This window comes from Sander lucioperca, chromosome 9, assembly GCF_008315115.2.
Source record: "Sander lucioperca isolate FBNREF2018 chromosome 9, SLUC_FBN_1.2, whole genome shotgun sequence".
NCBI classification, from domain to species: Eukaryota; Metazoa; Chordata; class Actinopteri; order Perciformes; family Percidae; genus Sander; species Sander lucioperca.
The window spans coordinates 6,957,027-6,977,639 of NC_050181.1; the positions used below are offsets into that span (position 1 = coordinate 6,957,027).

Below are 20,613 nucleotides of genomic sequence, written 5' to 3' on the forward strand. Positions count from 1 at the left end.
TCCAGTTGCTGCCATGACAGCTCCTCAGCCTTAATCGCTTGTTCTGCACTTCTTCTCCAGGTCGGTGTAGGTCTTCCTTTCTTTCTCTTGCCTTGTGGGTTCCATATTAGTGCCTGCTTGGTGATTGGTTTATTTTGTTTTCTAAGTGTGTGGCCTATCCAGCTCCTCTTCATTCTCCTAATTTAAAGTGCCATGGGTTCTTGCTTGGTGTGCTCCTACCACACATTCTATGGCTCCCACAGGTTGGTGTTGGTGTCGAGCCAGTAGATTCCCAGGAGGCGTCGAAGGCAGCGATTGATAAATGTCTGTAGTTTGTTGAGGATGTTAGTTATTTTCCATGTTTCAGATCTGTACAACATAATTCATTTCAGCTTGGTTTTAAGTGCTTGGTTTTTCGCTTTGCAAATGTTTTTATTTAGGATGTTGAATGCTGTTGCTCTTGCCTTTATTATTCTGGCCTTGACATCGTCCTCTGTTCATCCACAGTCATTATGCTCCCAAGGTATGTAAAGCTGTCTACCTCCTCTAGTTGGTTATGATCTGTGATTATTGTTGCATTGTTCTTGTTATTGATTCTTATGACTTTTGTTTTTGATGTGTTGATCTTAAGTTGTTCCTCGTGTGTGTGATTTGTCCTGCATCTGTTAGTGTGTGCAAGTAGTGCAATATCATCAGTAAAATCAAGATGCTCTAGCTGTTCAGCTAGGCTCCAATGTATGACGGTTCTCCTGTTGTTAGTTATTTGGTTCATGACCTAATTTATGCAGAGAAGGAAGAAAAAGGGCGAGAGCAAACATCCCTATTGCATGCCAGTCAGGACCTTGAAGGCCTGTCCTCCAGGTAAAGGATTACAGTATCATACTGTACCACATGGGACCAGACAGACAGAATCGTGTACAAGCTCTCTCGGCATGTCAAGCCCAAACAACTCCTGCTGAAAGCTACAACCAGTACAACAGTGTGTCTATTGCAGTATTTCATACCAGCGACGCAAGACAGATTTAATGTATTCCTCTATGAATAACTAATTCAAAATGTCAAAGTCTTCATCTATCAGCTACAGTTCTTCTAACTCTTTGTTCTCAGTGGTTAAAGTTGATTATTTCACTTTGACTTTTTTACAGACACTATTGACTGGAAGCAATTTGTCACACATTTGTTTGTTTGCATAACACTTTCAAGTGTTAAATATTTGTGAGGTGTGTCACACTCTTCTTCTACAGTGGTTTTTATAACTTTGCTTATCTTTTAGCAGTATTAAAAAAGAAATCAGGTTTAGCAATGCATATTAGCGTTGGTTTTATTAAACATACTGTATACTACCATTAAAGATTCTAGTGGGTCTGAGGCATCAGATACACGTTTTATAATAAATGCATCAATGGGGAGATTATATTGAGTTGTTCAGAGGAAAGAGTAATTTAATTTGAAGACAATAATTTTATAGTTACTTTGTGACAAATGCATAATTTCTATTATACACCAAAATGTCTTTGTCTGTTTTTCATGTAACACGTTTGTTTGTGTCTTTTTTCTCCTCTGTATTATTTAGGTTACCACATTTTGTACTGTGAAATAAATATATGTGTACTTATAAAATAAATGCCCCCTGAAATAAACAAAAGTAAAAACCTATTTATTTATTGAACTATACTGACTAATTTATATATATTTATATTTACATTTATTTATATTTATTTATGGTATTCATTCATTAACATTGAATAAAACGGCATTACATACACTGTCTAAAATATATTAACTATATATTTATTTATGATAATCTGTGTTTATCCATAGACTGTAAAAGTGATTATCTAAAACAGCCTGAATATCTTCGGTAGGCGGAGGATGTTCCCGGATGTTACCGTTAACTACGTCATGTAAACAGGAAGACCCCGATAGAAGCGGCTAGTTCAACGTTCAACCCCTTCATCTCGATAGAGGAGAGGCTAAAAACAACAACACATGTTTTAACCAACTCACGAATGCTGCGTTGGTTATTAGAAAATACATATCAACACTTGTTGACTGTTCTAGCTTTTGTAACTGTTCTTTGTAAACTGCTCGGTATGCGTTTGCCTCCTGAGCTCGTTTGCTAGTAAACTTTTGCTACTCTGCTACGGTTTAGCTACGTTACGCGGTCTACAGTACAAATGGGTAAATAAAGGCTACTACACTAGCTGGTTGCATGTCGTCGTTATGGGAGACAAGGAGCTGAGTCTTATTGACAAGAATATAACAAGGTAACGTAAACTAATCACAGCTTTTTTGTGGCTTTGTTCGATAGAAACGTGTGCCTCGACTTGTGACGTTAAACGTTGAATTCATTTCTTTTAAAATACTAAAAGTTAAAGTAGTATCAGCTAAATTCACTTAAGATACTAAACGTTAGCTACGTTACTCATTATGCAGCGGAATGGTCCCTGTCATACTTTTGCATGTTATGCTATATTATTAGATTATAACTAATGCATTCATGTGCATAAAACAGAATTGTAACGGGCTAAGCTAATGTTAACTGTTGTAACGTTATACTGTTGGTTTAATCATTAGCAATGTATCACCTTTAATAACATCATACGTGTGTATGTAAAATCTTTGCAAAGTGACTAGTAACTATTACGGTAACGTTAACCGTCAGACGTAATGGAGTGAAGAAGAGTACATTATTTCTAGGGATGTCCCGATCAGGTTTTTTTGCCCTCGGGTCCGAGTCATTTGATTTTGAGTATCTACCGATACCGAGTCCCGATCCGATACTTCTATAATAATTCAACTTTATAATACCTCCAGACTGCAGACATACTCGCGCTTTCCGCTTCAAGCTGCTTCCGTGTTCTACTTTGCCGGTGTTGCACCGGCATTTAACTAATAGCGTCTCTGCAACAAAGTGATGTCATGCCGCACGCGTTGCTGTTTCTGCGTGGAGTCAAAAGGGTCTAACTCTGTGCCACCACATAGCAATAGATGTGTTAAAAAATAATGAGAATATATATACATATATACCCGAGTCCTGATCGGGAGGTAACGTCCGATTCCGATCGAGTCTGAAACCACGTGATCGGCCCGATTTCCGATCACGTGATCGGATCTGGACATCCCTAATTATTTCCCTCTGAAATTTAGTGGAATAAAAGTTTAAAGTAGTTTAAAATGAAGTGTGCAAGTAGCTAGCTAGTACTTCAAAACTGTAACGTTAACGTTGCTTAAGTTTAATTGAGTTAAGATACTTGGTTACATTCCACCACTGATGAGAGGTCCTCCTCGCCCAATTCCCGAAAACCTAAAATGACATCTTAATATTGCTTGTTTTGACTGACTGTCCAAAACCCTAAAATATTCAGTTTACTATAACATGATTCAAGGAACAGCAGCAAATCCTCACAACTAAGAAGCTGGAAGCAGAGAGTGTTTGGCATCTTTGCTTCATTTTATTTATTAACAAAAAAGTTGTCGATAATTATGCTGTTGATCTACTAATGGGTTCAGCTCTGATACTTTTACCTTCAATCTGAGATAGAGAAATCATGCTTTGGTTCTAGTGCTGCTCATAGTTCATGTCCACATTAAAGCCACAACCTGTGATGAGGGATCACAAGTAGAACTTGCTTCATATTAAAGGGTCACAATCACATAAGGTTAGGAACCACTGCTTTAAAATGTTCATCGCAAGGTTTTCGAACTGAAACGCCAGACAGTTAATCAGTAAAATTGACAAATATTTACTAGTTTGTAGTTTAATGTGAGGATAGGCTGCTTTTCTGTGTTTTATATACAGTACATGTAAACTGAATATATTTTGGGTTGGGGGCTGTTGATCGGACAAAACAAGACATTGGAAGACCTTGAACTCTGATGGGCATTTTTCACACTTTTTGGGACCTTTCATAGACTAAAAAAATCGATTAACTGAAGAAAAAAAAAAGGGTTGTTGCTGCAAATTTGAGAAAACATTTCATGCAGAGCAAATTGGTCAGCACGAAATCAAAGTTTTTTCTTCCATGGTGAATCGGTTGTTTTACATTGTTGCTTTGTGTCTAGTTTGCTAGATGTCCCCCTGAGTCCCACTGTAACATCACTCAATCTGCACTGCAATCACATCCCAGGGATCGAGGGCCTGACCTCAGCTTGGCACCTACGGCACTTAGACCTTTCCTCCAATTGCATTTCTAAGATTGAGGGTCTAAGTTCCCTCACTTCCCTAAGGACTTTAAATTTATCATGTAACTTAATCACCAAGGTTGAAGGTGAGTCCTTAGTCACCATTTTACTCTGACGATAAATGTTTCAGCTTTGTTGGTGTTCTCCAAGTAATAATTCTTTATTACAGACTTTTGAGCTGTAAAATCACTCAGTTATTAATGTCCCCTATTTTTTAACTCAGGACTGAATGGCCTCGTGAACCTAACAAGATTAAACTTGTCCTACAATCAGATAAACAACCTCACTGGTGAGTTGAAGACCAACTGAACAAACTTTTTTCTACACTCAAATAAAAACACTACCAAGTGATTGGTGTGTCAATGCTTTTGATTCCTTTTTTTTTAGATACATTTTTTATTGTGTTTTTTTATATTTAGAACATACAGAACATACAAATACAAATGAACAAGAACAAAAACCCTCTCCCACCCCCCACCCTCTGCGGTCTCGAGGAAAACAAAAACAAACAAATAAACAAAAACAGAAATCACACCTTGCCTAGTCACTCTCCTCTAATTCTTGTGATGCTGAGGTCATTACGTCTGATATTTGTGCTGCTGTGCTTTTCTATAGGTCTATAGTCGATGATTTGGCTTTGTTAATCCTTGCTGTAGCGAGCTCAAGCATGACTATGTCTAGAAAATACGCCAACCACTGTTTTATACAAAGCCGGTGGGGGGGAGCCAGCGCTGAGCTATCATTTTCTTGGTTGCGGTTGAGCCAGCTAACCAAACTTTCCTCTGTCTCCCAAGCAGGTTTAATTTAGAGTCGTCATTAAGTAACAAAACAATCGGGTCAGTAGGAAGTCAACATCCTATCACATCAGATAGTATTGATGTTGTTTTATTCCAGAACTCATGCACCTGTTCACACTCCCAGACCATATGTAGGAAAGTTCCAGTTTGTTCAGGATGACAGAACGTGCAATAGGGAGTGGGAATGACTTTAGAGACGTAGCTCTTCTGAGGAGTCCAATATGTCCTATCACATATGTTGAAGTGGATCTAATGCTTTTGATTCCTGATCTCTTCCTCCTCGTTAGGCTTGTTGTATCTTCATGGCGCGGGATACAAGCTGAAGCACCTTAGTCTCCATAGCAACCACCTGGACAACATTGATCATCTCCTGCAGTGCCTGCTGGGATTGCAAAGTTTAAGAGAGGTCACTTTGAGCCAGTATGGCAGGGACAACCCTGTGTGTAGGTCACCAGGTAAGACATGAAATGTTATGAGTACAGTTGTAACTAGTACTTGGACAGATATATTACCTGTAAATACTGGCCTTTGACAGATATACTGTATCAGTACGTGTTACCTGATATGCAAACAAAAAAAAAGAACTTCACATAGTTCAGTCAGAAGAAGTTAGAGTAAAATTTCAGGTGCAGGGACTGTTAAGAATGTTTTGAAGAATTATTTTTGAAATTGGGCGTGTTTATGTATACATACAGACTATATACACTCCAGTTTACCTCAGCGTACAACTAGCTTAATAAAACCCATTCTAGTTTCCTGCTGCATGCTGAAAACCCCCCTTTTTAGACTGCAACTTAACACCCCATGCTAGCACTGCAAAAAAACACTGAACAAGCTCGTGGTTGTTTGTTTGGGAGGGATGTATTTACAATTTACATCTAGTGACATCTAGTTTTGATTACATTTATTGTAAGTTGCTTTGGACAAAAGCATCTGCCCAGAGAATGTAATATAATGTCTAAATAAAAAGCCCTGCATAAAACCTTACCTTTATGAAGGTGAGGTTGCTCAGTTTTTGTTGAAAACGTGTTGATTCAACTTCATGGTCCTATGGATCCTTGAGGCTTTATATTTTGCCATTCTGTCCACATTTCAATGAGGGTAGACTACACCTCTCAATTCAACAGCACCACAAACCACAGCCTGCGGAATTAACACTCTCTAAAACAGTTTCAACACTATAACAATCATGAAGGTAGGATTTATTGAGGTATATTGAATAAAGTGACAACTGAGTATATAGGAAAAATTTTACTTGTTGGACATTTAAAAAATGTATTAATATACATCATTAGTATGTGCTATAAACGGGTGACTTCTTTCTTCTCTCTCTATTGTTTTTTATGCATCTTTCACTAATCCAGAGGATAATTGACTGTCCTACTTGGCTCTCTTTACATCTTATGTCTGTTTCTTTACATAATTGGATTGGACATTTTTCAGTGTTTTACTTTAAGTTATGGAGTGCACCAATTATCCATATCTTCCTGCTCATGATTAATTCACAGCAGTAGCTGTTAAAAGTATGTGTTTTAATCCATGAGGGCAAACTCAATGCAGTCTTACAACCTTTGCTGTCAATATGCGTAGGTACACTTATATTAGCAGTGCCTTGGTTCTCAGTGAGTCGCATCAATAGTGCATAAGGATAGCACACACTGAAGAGAGGGAATTCATTTAGATATAAATTATTTAATTTCGGGCAACATAAACACCATAACACCTGATGTTTTAGCCAAACAATATACTACTAATGAGACAATACTGAATAATGGCATTCGTGGATGGTCTTGCAACTCTAGCCTTGTCAGGTTTTTTAATGTATATGTGTGTCTGTCCTGCTGCAGGTTACAGGGAAATTGTTATTCAGTCGTTGCCACAGATATCTGCTCTGGATGGTCTGGACCGGCTGGGAAATCCATCACAGCTAGGTCTAGGGAGTCCATGTGATATCCCCGGTCTGGAGGACTACGTGGACCTCCTGCTGTCCTCGGATACCAGTCACAATGAAGCGGTAGTTTTTGATCCCATACTACCATTAGTAGCCTTATATTTATACCATTATATTTCATTGTATTGACCCTATTCCAGTTAAATTGTTTCCTAATTCAACATTTATTTCACCAGGAAGCCTCTTATATGTAGAAGAACACACACAATTAATTTGCAACATTCATATATACCACAATAAAATAGGACATGCTAGGGAGAAGCTTTACTTTTATAACAGTTACATTCCTCACAAAATGGACTTTTGAATGTGGCTTTTGTATACGTGATATGAAGGCCGCATTTCAAAGTGAAGTTTATATATTAATAAAAGCACAGGATGCATAGTACAAAATGCTATGTTGCTAAGTTAGAACAAACTGTCTACTGTATGCATAAACCTATGGCAAAATATAATTACACAGTAAAAACACAGGAAAATGTGTGATTTTCCACTGCCGAGCCTGTCCTCTCACTTTCCCAAAGTGTTAACCCAGATAATGGTTTGGGAGACTTAATTAACTAGACCATCTTGCTGTGAAGTGATAGTCATGAACTAATTGATCCACTGTGTCACCCTGTAGCCCAAGTTGTAAATAGCAGATCCCCAGTAGTCACTATAACTTACTTTATACACTCATTGCACCAGATGGCAAAATTTCTTTCTTTTAAGCAAAACCAGCTGCAGATGTAACACACCCAAATGGAAAAAAGTAGCACATTTAAGTTTCCATTGCAGGTAAGAGAGGATGTCACTCTCACTACACCCCGCATCGATGAGGTGCTGACCCAGTTTCGTCAGCGGATTGCCTCCGAAGCAATCACAGATCCAGTTGCACAGATTCGCTCTACGGTGTCCGATCCGGCAGACCCAGTTAATGAACAACGCATCAGGAAACTGGAGCACCAGGTGTCCCAACTTATCCAGAAGGTGCTTATTTCACACTGCTGAAAGCCATCAATTCATGTATTAGGAAGTATTTGTACGAGGTATACAGCAGGCGAAGAGATCAACATATTGATGGGTTATATTTAGATAAAAAAACAGTCATAGTTGGCCTGTATAGCTAATGGTCCTTTTTTTACAAAATAGGTTATGAATCACATCAAATATTAGAAACTGGAGTATTTCAGCATTTTCAGATTTAAGAGAACATTTGTCTCTAAAAGACGCCTGTTGATGATGCTTAATTTATCAGTTCTAGATTAAGTATTCATGGTATCTGGGCAGCATCCCAGCTTTGATACCACATGTATTATTTCTTTAACTTAAGTGTGAAGTCCTTTTATTTGAATTAGATTTACAAGTGTTCCATTTCATGTTTCTGCTATGCCTATCAAACATACCCTATGTTTTATTCATTTATTATTTAGTTTGCATTCATCCAAACATGTAGACTGTTTTTATTTTTTTTTCCGTCACATATTATGAGTATTTGTGCAATATGTACCCAGGCCCCTGCAGTTGACAAATCCAGTAGCTCTACTCATTCTGGGGTCCCAGTACAGAAAGCCAAGAGGGACACAGATCGCACGTCAGAGAGCGAGTGTGACAGCGGGAAGGAAAACAGGAGGCGGACGGGGATCCCCAAACACCGTAACAGCATAACACAGAGGACAACCCCCAAGGGGACCAGGGGCCGGAGATCAGACAGGTGAACAACCTTTGAGTAAAGATAATCAAATTCATATACACGTTGCTGACACAGAAGTGTTTATGATGGTGTAATTGAAAAGTCTGCATTCATAATAATCAAACACAATACGCAGCAATGGATATTTCCATTTTGTTCAGCATGCATCAACCAAATATCAGCTTTCTTGATGATTAAGGAAATCCTTTTACCTCTCAGCTGGAAGGCGATGATACATTTTCTTCTCTGAGCCATGTGGTAAACTTTACTCCTCTCCGTTACAAATTACAACTGTCATCTCACTCCCATGATTAATGGCCGTGCTTCTGTGATTTACCCCTTTATCTTGCTTCATCAGCCACTGATGACATGTACTGGATTCAGTATCCAGTATTAACTTAAGTAAGCTTCTAACTGTCCTCATCAAAGGCAGGGTGATTTTAAAACATTAGCTCCAAATTCAATTCAAAGTTGTTCAAACTTTGCCTACCTATAAAAGTGAGCAAGTCGTCAGCTTTGACCTTTATTGAGCCAATGATTTACCTGAGGGATTTTTATAATCCATTTTACAGCTGGTTCAATACCTTTTGATTTGTTTTATGTGCAGCGATCAGGAGAATCCTAAACAGAGGAGTTCAAAGTCTGCTGAGGGGCCCAGGAGGAAGTCTGGCGCTGCAGGGGGTAAAGACTTAAGCAGGGGACCTGTGACAGTTGCTAAGGCCTCAGGCGACGTGAAAACCAAGTCCACTGAGGAGGAGGAAACCTATAGGGTACGAAATATGCCTCTGTACAAGAGGGGAGTACACATCCTCTGGGTGTTTGTACCCATATTTCTGTAAAAATACTTTTGTAGGTATTGTTTTTATTTTACCCAAAACCATTACACACCAACATGCACATACAGGATCAGAATAATAGATACCACTTGTAAAAGTAACCACAAAACAAAGACAATAACAAAATAAAATTAACATTTTTCATTAGACATTTTGAGATAACTCTAGTCAATGATCTAATAAATGATACATTATTTTAAATTTAGTCACAAACCATCATACATAACACAACACTCAGGAGTCTACCATCTCACATCTCCACACCCCAGATGTCTCTCATTTATAAACATATAAATATAAATAGTCTTCAGCCCCAATCCATGCTAACTCAGGTGAATTTATCAGATTTCATGCCGCTCTTCCTGGAGCCACAAAAGGCATTATACAACTTTGTTTGACATATGCAGTAACCGTTCAAAAGACCTGTAAACACACTTTGGTGTGTAAAATCAGTGGAGCTCTCCTTTATTCTTATAATATTCTTTACATGAACTCATTGATACTTCAAAAAACATTCAGTGTTGTTTAATTGTTCATCCCTTAGTATTTGTGTTTTTGTCTATGTGCATGTGTCAGACTATTGTGGAAGAGCGTGACCAGGAAAGGGAGAGGCGTTGGAAGGCTGAGCAGGTTGTGAGGAAACTAACAGAGGATCTAAAGTGCCTGCAGACGAAGGTCAGCGAGGAAAAAGACCTGCAAAGCATGGCCCTGCACACCACCGACAGGTAAGAGGAAAACTGGTTGGACACACAGATGCACATGTATGCACACAAACGTTCACATCGGTGCAGTAGCTCTAAAGCAGACGTCATGATGAAAAGGGATAATTGAACTGGTCTCTGTGGATTTCAGTTGTCAACTGCATAATGGATTCTCATCTATTTCAGCCCTCTTCATCTTTTGTATTGGCTCTCCTGAGACCAGCGCCCGCTGCATGTCTCATTCTTAAACAATGAGTATCCATCCCACCATTAAAAATTCCTCACTATCATTGTCCCGTAGCATCTAATGAAATCAAGCACACATTTTGGTTCCATTTTTCCAAAAGCTTAAATTATGCCAGCAGTTTTCTGCAATAATAAAGCTATTTAGTATAAAGATCATTAACCTGCACACCCATCCTGCTTACTGTATATACCTTATATTTAAATTCCAGACTGTATAGTTATCTATAATTAAATATTCCTATATGGAACCATTTGGCTGTAACACTGCACAGATACAGCCATGTGTGTTTTGTGCACTGTTCTTGCTTGCATCACACCCTGCTTAGATAAATCTGCATTATGGTTGTAATTAGCAGCCTGGTGACAAGCATACGTCAGATGTATTACATGAATCAATCTTAACTGTCACTTTCTAATGACACTGAACACCGCTGCTACTGTTGACTCCCTCGCTCATCAGGAGAAAGATTACAGTGAAATGACTCATCATGGCTAATTTAAAGAGGGAGCCATTGCAGGTGGTTGTACAGTTTTTCTTAGTTTTACAATGTGTCCTGAATTCTTCAAGCTTTTTCTTTCAAATTTTTTTTTTCACCAGACTGCCTTTTTGTATAATGTTATTTTTTTTTTACTGCCATTTCCACTATATTTCTAAGATTTTGACTATGTCGTAATGTCAGATTTCTTCAATTTCACGGGCTCACGGCTATCACATTTTTAACAGTGGGAGATAAAACACGGGATAATCGAGGGCATCAAAAAATTGGTAGTGGTTGCCTTGACAGTTTGCAGTCATTCAAGGTATTACTCCTGCTGCTCTTATCATGTTTTCTCACCATGCAGAATGAAAGAGTTGTTGCTAAAGGAGCGATCGGGGCGCTCTGAACTGCAGACTCGTGTTGAGGAGCTGGAGGGGAGGTGTCAGTCCCTAACCCAGCAGCTGGAGCAGGCCCGCAGCGGTGAAGAGCAACACAAGACTGCACTGCGCAGACTGGAGGAAAGCATCTCCCATGGAGAGACACTCAGGGCTCGCCAGCAGGCTGAGGAGGTACAATAGATAGATAGATAACCTTTATTATTAGACTCACAGTCCATTTAGTTGGTTTAGTATACCTGAGAACTCTTGTATCGCCATTTTGATACAGATAGTGTGCATTTGGTCAGGAAATCAAAGCAAGTTTATTTAGAGTCATACACATATGAAAATATCATGCTGTTTCTGTTACCTACCACTGAACATGTTAACCCCCTATGTCACTATCATTTTTGATAACCAGTGTAGTAGTTTAGTGAGCTCTCCTGCAGAGTGAGTAAATGCAGCCAGATGAAAGGATTCAGCAGAGACGGGTCATTCAGCTCTTATGGTATGTTGTAAAACATGGTATAAGACACGTGCTGACCTTCCTCAGATGAAGCGGCACCAGGAGCTGGAGAACAAGGCAGCAGCTCTGAAGAGAGAGGCAGACATCCAGAGAGCCTCAGTGTGTCAGCACAAAGACAAGCTGCAGCAGCTGCATGAACTGCTGGCATCCAGGGAACAAGAGCACAGGTACACCTGGAAGATTTTATTTTGAATCACTGAAAGATGTGTTGCTTAATATCAACTTTACCCCCTTTTAAAAACTGATCATCTGTTTTCTCAGTCAACTTTGAACCTATGATTGATAGGCTCATACATGTACAGTATATGATTGAATAGTTTTGGTTATTTCGCATGAGATGTTTCTGTATTTTGTTTTTGTCTTTGATCTTCTGACTGGTTTTAAAGAAATCACAAATCTGATCAAACCACAGCTACATAGTTCTGATGAAGCAGATTAGTTGAGTTGTTAAATGTTTTACTCTTGAGAAATAATACGCAAGGATGTTTATTTTCTAAACTTAGCTACTTATGTTGTCATGAGTACCCAATGTTATAGAGAAATAAAATAAGGATAAGTTCACTAGCTTCAGGTTTGTCATAACAAACAATAGCTGGGTGACCATACGAACATTGACGTTTTTTTTGCTTGCTGTAATAATTCCTCCAGTATATTTAAAGCGGAAGTGAAGCGGAGCTATTTTCATTTTGGCGCCCATGTTATCCAATCCGTCAGTTCATACCAGCTGCGATCAGGAGTGGGGCTGCGGCTCTGGCCCGCGCTGCAGTGATCGTTTCGGCGTCTACTCTTTTTCTTCGAGCTAATGTGTTAAGTTGGGTAGGTAATCAAACACAGGAAGGCTGCAGCTCAGCCAGATGCAAAATAAAAACAATTTTTTTTAATGGTGATTTTGGCTGTCTTGACTTCTCAGCTGTGTGTGTGATCAGGCACACACAGAAAGAGAGAGAGAGAGAGAGAGAGAGAGAGTGACACACACACACACACACACACACACACAGAGTTTGGAGTGGCCTGGCTGGAGGTGGAAGGGTTTGTTGGACCAAAAACACGAGGAGCAAAAGAGAGAGAGAGAGAGAAAGCTGTGCTGTAGAGTGGAGAGGAACAGGATCGCTTCGTGACCGGCGTGGAGAAATGCACGTCTGTTGTGAATAGCCAGGCACCCGATCGGGCACGAATTTGCGCTTCGCAGCGTTTCACAGGCTGTGTGTTCCTGGTGTTACAGCAGCAAAGGGCATAGTGCAGTAACAAAAAAAATTAAACCTATAATAAATAGACAGCAAAAAGCTAAATATAATAACTAGACAGACTGACCGGTTGACCATCCTTGTTTGTATTTTTTTTTTAAATAGAAAACAGCTGGAATTGCGGTTGCAGCCTGGCGGGGCAGATTTCCGTGAGGCAGTGGCGAAAGAGGTTGCATCAGTGGAACAGAGACACAGCCACAGGGAGGTGGAGCTGCAGGATAAGCTGGCAGAGGGCAGGAAACAGTACGCTGCTCTGGAGGACGAGTTCCGCATGGCGCTAACCATCGAGGCTGCTCGCTTCTCTGAGGTCTGCTAATAGATGGACGCATGCCATACAGATGGCCTGTAATCAAGTGAAGTGTTGTCCTAAATTTGACTCTCCAATCTCTGGACTGTCCATCTGATAAATTATTACTGTCCAGTAAAAAGTGAAATGATTGAACTGGAATTGATCCCAATCTAGGTAGACTTAGAGGATTTTTTCCCCAGCCTGATGGTGAAAGCGGAGATTGAATTAGGGTCATCTGACTCTGGACACATAGTCTGTGATTGCCCCAGGAAGAAAGCTATACAAAAGGATTGGATTTGAATCAGTCTGCACTTTCTCATTATGGTTACAGATTTCGTTCATGCATTCTGCACAAAATGTAATCCAGTCTTGATTGCTACCACTCGCACAATTTACTACAATTTTTCTACTCCAACCTTTGACCTGAATGAGATACAGATTGCTAGGCAAACTTTCTCTCGTGGAAACCTTTAAAAAATGCTTTCTTTACATCCGTAACTTCACCTTTTCTGTCAGAATTTGACAGCGATGATAAAATTGTTGAGTCAGGTAATGCTTGAATCAAAGTGCTTCACTCTGTTCAACTCTCATTCACATTCAGTTCCACATCCTCACTCTGCTTCTTTAGGTAAAGGAGGCTTGTGATCAGATGACTGCAGAGCTATGGAGGCTCAAGGAGACCCTCGGCCAGTCCCAGCAGAGGGAGAAGAAATCAGCCTCCCTGGTGCAGGATCTCACAGCCATGGTCAAAGAACAGAAGAACCGCATCACTGATCTCATCAAAGCCAAGAGAGATGCTGTCACTGATCTGAAGGTACAGCAATAAAGTAAAAGAGTGAGATCTGAATAAATTAATAAGAATAAATTGTCTGATCAGGTTTGAAAAAAACACATTATATATAAGATACAATAGAGATGACCAGTTCTGGGCATCAGTCATTGCCTTTGGGAGACTTTAAAACATCATGAATACTGAATGGTCTAGCTGTCAGCCACGACACAGATGACCGTTAATCATTAAATACTGTCTCTCTGTCTTTCCCTCTGCCAGAGCCGTCTGCATTCCTTGGAAGCAGAGGTGGAGCAGGACCGGCGTCTTGGCCTGCAACTCGAATTGCTCAAGAAAGACAAGGCGCGAATGTTGTCTCAGCTCACAGCTCAGGAGTCGGTGATCGACGGCCTCAGGGCAGAGAGGAGGATCTGGGGCCAGGAGCTCGCTCAGCAAGGTGGGAAACGTCCAAGAGGGCACTTGTTGTCCACTTCAGATGAGCCTGTTGCATGGCACACAGTGACAACAAGTTTTAGTTGTTTATTATCAACCACTAGTAAAGGTCTTCCCTTGAGTCCAATTTATCATATTGGCCATGGCCAGAGCGAGTCCCTCCAGAATGTGTACTTTAGAGTCTGAATTAAGGGGACATTAGCTGTTTGGCTTATTCCTGTATGTGCTGATGTTTTATTTACAGTTTTTCTCAATTGCTAAAACACAATTTCTGAAACCTTGCTCCATTTTCTGAAAACATTAAACACAACAACCTCATCTTCAAGCACTTTTTACAAAACCTCTGACTACTCTTGCAAAATGAAACTTTCGCCTCAAAACCGTTTTACCTGTGTTCAAAATCAAACACTGCTCTCAAATCATAAACAAAGTGATCAAAATGATATACACTGTCAAGCAGTCAGTAAACAATACACAAAAAAATAGAAAACACATTGTTCAAAACATATAGTTCTCAGGGAGAAGTACATTTTTTATCTCAAAACAAATTTCATATTTTTCCGTTATTGTCTTTTGATGAACGAAAACATGTTCTATCATAGTAGGGCTGAACGATTAATTGCATTTTCGATAATATCGTGATATGTTAAAACGCGATTTCCTAATCGCAAAGGCTGCGATTTGGTCACATGACTCGCGAGAGCAATCAGTCTGCACTCCGTAGAGAAAGCATCAACTAGCATGCTAACGCTACACTGTACCTTGAGCTGATTTCTGTCATTCAAACAACTCTGAGTTGTAGTTTAAAACTTTTACAGCCATTTTAATAAAATTAAGGGTTTTATTCGGGCTTGAGTCCATACATGCAGTTAATGGATACAGGCACACAGAACTCAAGGCTCGGTTGGCAACGATTAGCTCTGATTAGCGGTTAGCTCTGATTAGCGGTTAGCTCCGTTATAAAGATATGAGTGGAGGAGCTGCCACTGAGAGGGGTAACAATCAGACTCTGATAAATGACGTTCGGGGAGCTTTCACAGCAGCGCGGCCGCGGTGTTTCAACGGTTTTATTAGTACAGTTAATCCCACGGCAAGAACACCAGCAACATGCTAACGTAACGATAGCCTCTCTGAACAAGTGCACACGGCAGCACGCAACTTCACGAGGGGGAGGGGCTGGAGGCAGCTCCTCTCTGTGCACTGTAAAAAATTGTGTGTGTGTATATACTATATTTTTACTTATTTAACTGTCTAGTGTGTAATTGTGTGTTCATACTATACATTATTATATTATCCTTTGTTGAATAATACAGAAGACAAAGAGCTTAAAAAAATAATCGAATCGAAATCGCAATATTTGGGGGAAAAAATCGCAATTTGATTATTTTCAAAAATCGTTCAGCCCTATATCATAGTAGCTCAAAATTGATCAGAAATTACTACTCTGCTTTGCTCTTCGCAATTTTTTTTGTTCTTCCTCCTCCTTGTACCCCTGTTTTTACAGTGCTGTACCCTGCATCTCACAAACGTGTCCTTTGTCTCTGTGATACTGTAATTCTTGTTCTTTGTTGATATGAACCTGCAACCAGTCAAAATCTGTTGAGCAGTCAGTACTGTTACAGTAACAAATGGAAAGCACAATGTCCAGGGCCATACAATTTGTTCATTGTACAGTATACAGCCTATAATGCACTGTACTACAGTATACAATACTAAAAGGGACAAAAATCAAAGGAGTAAACATGTGATCAATGCGCTTCTTCTTTCTTTGGGCTGGGTCAGGCCATAGCACTTTGTCGACATCACAAGAGGCTTCTTCCCCCGTTGCTCTCTGAACTGGCTTATATTGGTTGTGTCACATCATTTGAAACAAGTGAAATCAATTTTGAGTGGTTGTGTTCAATTAATGACATGTGTTCTCTATTTGTATTTGATTGTTGCCACTTGTGTTTACCAGTATGGATGATGTGCATTAGAGTGCAGAATGTGTTTTGAGAATGAGAATGTGTTTAGAGTTTTGCTGAAAAGTCCAAGTGAGATCTGCACATTGTGTTTTACCATGTGAAATGGTTTAAGGTATTGACAACAGACTGCACAATTAGCTAAATGAGTTCAGGCAACTGAGAACTTTGTTCAGCCAATGGGTTTTAGTGTTTTAGCAATTGAGAAAAACTGTAATCCGTATTAAGTAAAGCCTGTCATCTAGTGGTTATTTGGGAGAAACGCACTCTTACACACTTCAGGCAAGTTAATTGTACATTGTAAAAATGCTTTGTATAAGGCAGTAAATGCACCAAAAAAAAAGGAATCAAATTGATAAAAATAGACAAAAGAATAATAGACCTTAAAGTAGTAAAGTTTAACATTAAGTGCTGCTATCATTAGAGACAAGATCCAATTTACAATTCAATTTTTTTCTTTTTACTAGGAGCGTCCTTGGCTCAGGATCGTGGACGTCTGGAAGCCAGGATAGAAGTGTTGGGTGATGAGCTGGAGACTCAGAAGAAACAGAACGACAGGGACAACGATTCCCTAAAAATCAAAACCAAAATCATTGATGACCAGACAGAGACCATCCGTAAACTCAAAGAGGTAGTGGGATATTTTGATTATTGAAGTCAGTGTGATGTTTAAAAAACTACAAAAGAGCCCATCATACCAGAACCTGCCACTACTTCAAAGTTTAGTTTGTGCATATTACCACGAGCATTGTATATATGTAGTTTGTTTTTATATATCTATTTATCTATCTGTTTATCTATCTGTCTTATTCTGTTTTTAATCTAGACAAACTAAAGCCATTTCACTTTCTCCTCTGCCTCCCTGCTGTCTAGGCCCTGCAGGAGCGCGATGATCAGATCCGTAGGCTGCGCGAGGAGGCGGTTCAGGCTCAGAAGAGGTTCCAGCAGCAGCTGGAGGAGGCAACAGCTCGGCAGGCTGAGCTGAGGGAGCGGCTGGATCATCTGAGCCTGCGCAAGGAGGAGCTGAAACAGCAGCTGGAGGACAAGGAGGCAGAGCTTGAGGAGATCAAAAGAGTTTACAGGCAAGCATTCTATCACAAACACACATCGACATACTAGATATAATATATATACACACAGGAAAAAATAGACCTATTACTTACTGTTTTCAGGTTCATACTTGTATTTTGTGTTTCTACTAGGACATTAATAAATAGTGTAGTTTAGTAGTCATCAACTACTCCCCAAGGTTCTCGACTTGTAATATGTGTGTAAAAACAAGGTTGCAAAAACAATGCAACTGATCTCAGCTAGTATTCCGTCTATATATATATATAAACACACACACACACACACACACACACACACACACACACACACACACACACACACACACTACAGGTCAAAAGTTTGGGGTCACTTAGAAATTTCCACCCCATTATAGACAGAATACCAGCTGAGATCAGTTGCATTGTTTTTTTAACCAGGGCAGCAGTTTTCAGATAACATTTTGTGCTTACATAAAAGCATACGCAAAAGGGTTCTCCAATGTTTTCTCAGTTAGCCTTTTAAATGATATCAGATTAGTGAACAGAATGTCCCTTTGGAACATTGGATGGATGGTTGCTGATAATGGGCAATGTAGATATTGCATTAAAGATCAGCCACTTCTTTCTACAACAGTCGAGAACCCTTTTGCAATTATGTAAGCACATAATGTAATCTGAAAACTGCTGCCCTGGTTAAAAAAACAATGCAACTGATCTCAGCTGGTATTCTGTCTGTAATGGAGTGGAATGGAAATTTCTAAATGACCCCAAACTTTTGACTGGTAGTGTATATATCGCTGCATCGATCAGTAGTTTTAATGGTTGAATATTCAAATAGTCAACTATACTGTGAGCCCCTAGTTTCTAGTAGAACATGTTTACATGCTTAATGTTAAAAAAAACACTTTTTGTCAGACTGCCCATGGCTGCTGCACCTTTATTCATGCAGATGACCATATATAGAAAACCGGCTCGATATGATGTAATTCTGAGCCGAGTGATAAATAGAAATGACAGAAAATATGGAAAAGCATAAAAGGTCTCCTTTAATAGGAATAACTGATGTTGTCATACTGTTTAGAGTACAGATCTCTACAGCTGATGGCCTGAGACCGCTCCCCCTAATGTCTACTCTTTACATCAGTTTCTCCACTATCATTTTATTGTGTTTTTTTTCTATTTCTCCATATCTATTTTTTCTACTAGTGATTCCAGTAAGAAGTGGCAGGCAAAGGCAGACCTGCTCACTCGGCTGGAGAACCAGGTGAAGCGCATGAAGGAGAACTTTGACTCCAAGGAACGCTTGCTGCTGGAAGAAAGAGATAAAGCAACAGAAGCACACAAGTATGATACACCATCACATAAGAGCAAAAATGTGTCTTCAAAATTCTTCAGAAATCAGCTGTTTTTGTTACGTTTTGGGCCTGTGTGTAGTTATCAAGTTACAGGTCTTATTTCCCATAAAACAGCTGTATTTGCTTGTTTTCAATTAAGTGCATGTTTAAGATAACTTGTTTTCACAGAGTAGGAAAAGTTTTGTAGATGCTGTGATTATCCTGCATAGAATCAGTCACAAGAAAGAAGAAGAAACTCTATATTTCCATATCTACCACAATGTGCACACATGTTTGTCCAATCATTGTGCACCTGCTGGGAACAGGTGAGGGCAGCTCTGCAGCTTTCTTTAATCCTGGAGCAGAGGGAAGTCATTTTCTATGTCAAGAAAGCTGATAAAATGCTTTTCCTCCAAAGCCTAAAAGGAAGATACTTACTCTGAAATGTTTTGGGCAGAAATGACTATTGGTTCAATACATGGCTCTTCTATCTCTTTTCTAAATACAAAAGCTAGGGAACTCTCAAGGTGAGTGACATAATTTTTAATCAAATATTAGTTTATGTCACATTGGTGTTATTATTTTTTATTTTTTTTTTTTTTCTTATTGGCAATATGCCAGCATTCTGTTACAATAAGAATTATGGCCAGTGAGTCACTGTTGAATGTTTATAATTTTCAAAATAAAAGAAAAAAGTTATTTTTGGCTTTTTTTTTTTGTTGTCCCTGTTGTATCGAAAAATATACCGAACTGTGACCCCAAAACTGAGCTACATACTGAACCGTGAATTGTTTTGCACAGTTACACCCCTAATCTCAGTGCTTCTTTTCTGGGGCCGTCCACCCTAAAAAATGCTTATTTTACCCGAAGCAGTTAAGACAACATCCTCCAAGTGTCTTATGTAACATTATTTTTTATTTGTTGTTGTCTGTCTTGCAGAGCTGCAATAGAGAAGTTACACTGTGTGGATGATGCATTTCGTCGACAGCTAGAGTCTGGCCAGGCTGCCCATCAAACTGAGCTGCTTCGACTGGCGAATGAAAAGCAGAAACAGATTGAACAAGCCAATCAGAAGGTAAAATATAGACACTAGGATAGTTTTTCTCCAAGTTGGAAGGCAAGAACAGGTGCTTTGTGCCAGTGTGTTCATATGTGATAATTATAAACAAAAGCCAAGTCTACCCCCTTAACTCTGACGTGAATTAAGGATAAATCAGTGTGTGGTACATATAATCGAGAGTTCTTATTAAAATAGTCTTAATATTTGATATTTTACAGTAGTGTTTTACCTGCTTCATCATGCTCAGAAGGTGTTTTCTGATGGTGTGTGTGTGTGTGTGTGTGTGTGTGTGTGTGTGTGTGTGTGTGTGTGTGTGTGTGTGTGTGTGTGTGTGTGTGTGTGTGTGTGTGTGTGTGTGTGTGTGTGTGTGCTCCTCAGGTATTTGAAGTGGAGGAGGAGATGCGTCAGCTCCTGGAGGAGACGGAAACTAACAAGAGAATCATGGAGGAGAAAATGAAACGTCTCTCAAGTGTACTAAAAGACTTTTAAGTTTTAACACAAGGTTATAAGATGTTTGCAGCTATGGCAACGTATGAATTTAAATATTAGAGGAACATTTTTTTTTTTAATTAATCCATTGACTAGTTATTTTTTATAGATGTTTTATGTTAAGTTATTGTTGTATTTTAGTGTATCATGATTTATATAATAAATTCTCTCTTGAGCATATTTTTGTCTTTTCTTTAAATTATACATACCAAACTT

The 20,613-nt window shown here is 39.3% G+C and overlaps 1 protein-coding gene across 1 annotated transcript; it reads left to right on the top strand.

Moving 5' to 3' along the window:
- The first annotated feature begins 1,874 nt into the window (after positions 1-1,874).
- On the top strand, positions 1,875-20,577 carry lrrcc1 (leucine rich repeat and coiled-coil centrosomal protein 1). The gene is made up of 19 exons (XM_031293957.2): positions 1,875-2,246; positions 4,045-4,250; positions 4,388-4,453; positions 5,249-5,416; positions 6,809-6,975; positions 7,690-7,881; positions 8,406-8,605; positions 9,192-9,354; positions 9,997-10,145; positions 11,211-11,415; positions 11,777-11,916; positions 13,099-13,300; positions 13,911-14,096; positions 14,334-14,508; positions 16,933-17,096; positions 17,339-17,547; positions 18,721-18,858; positions 19,788-19,923; positions 20,287-20,577. Exons 1-19 carry the CDS (start codon positions 2,203-2,205, stop codon positions 20,395-20,397), a joined length of 3,021 nt encoding a protein of 1,006 aa, XP_031149817.1. The 5' UTR covers positions 1,875-2,202; the 3' UTR covers positions 20,398-20,577.
- The last annotated feature ends 36 nt before the right edge of the window (positions 20,578-20,613 follow it).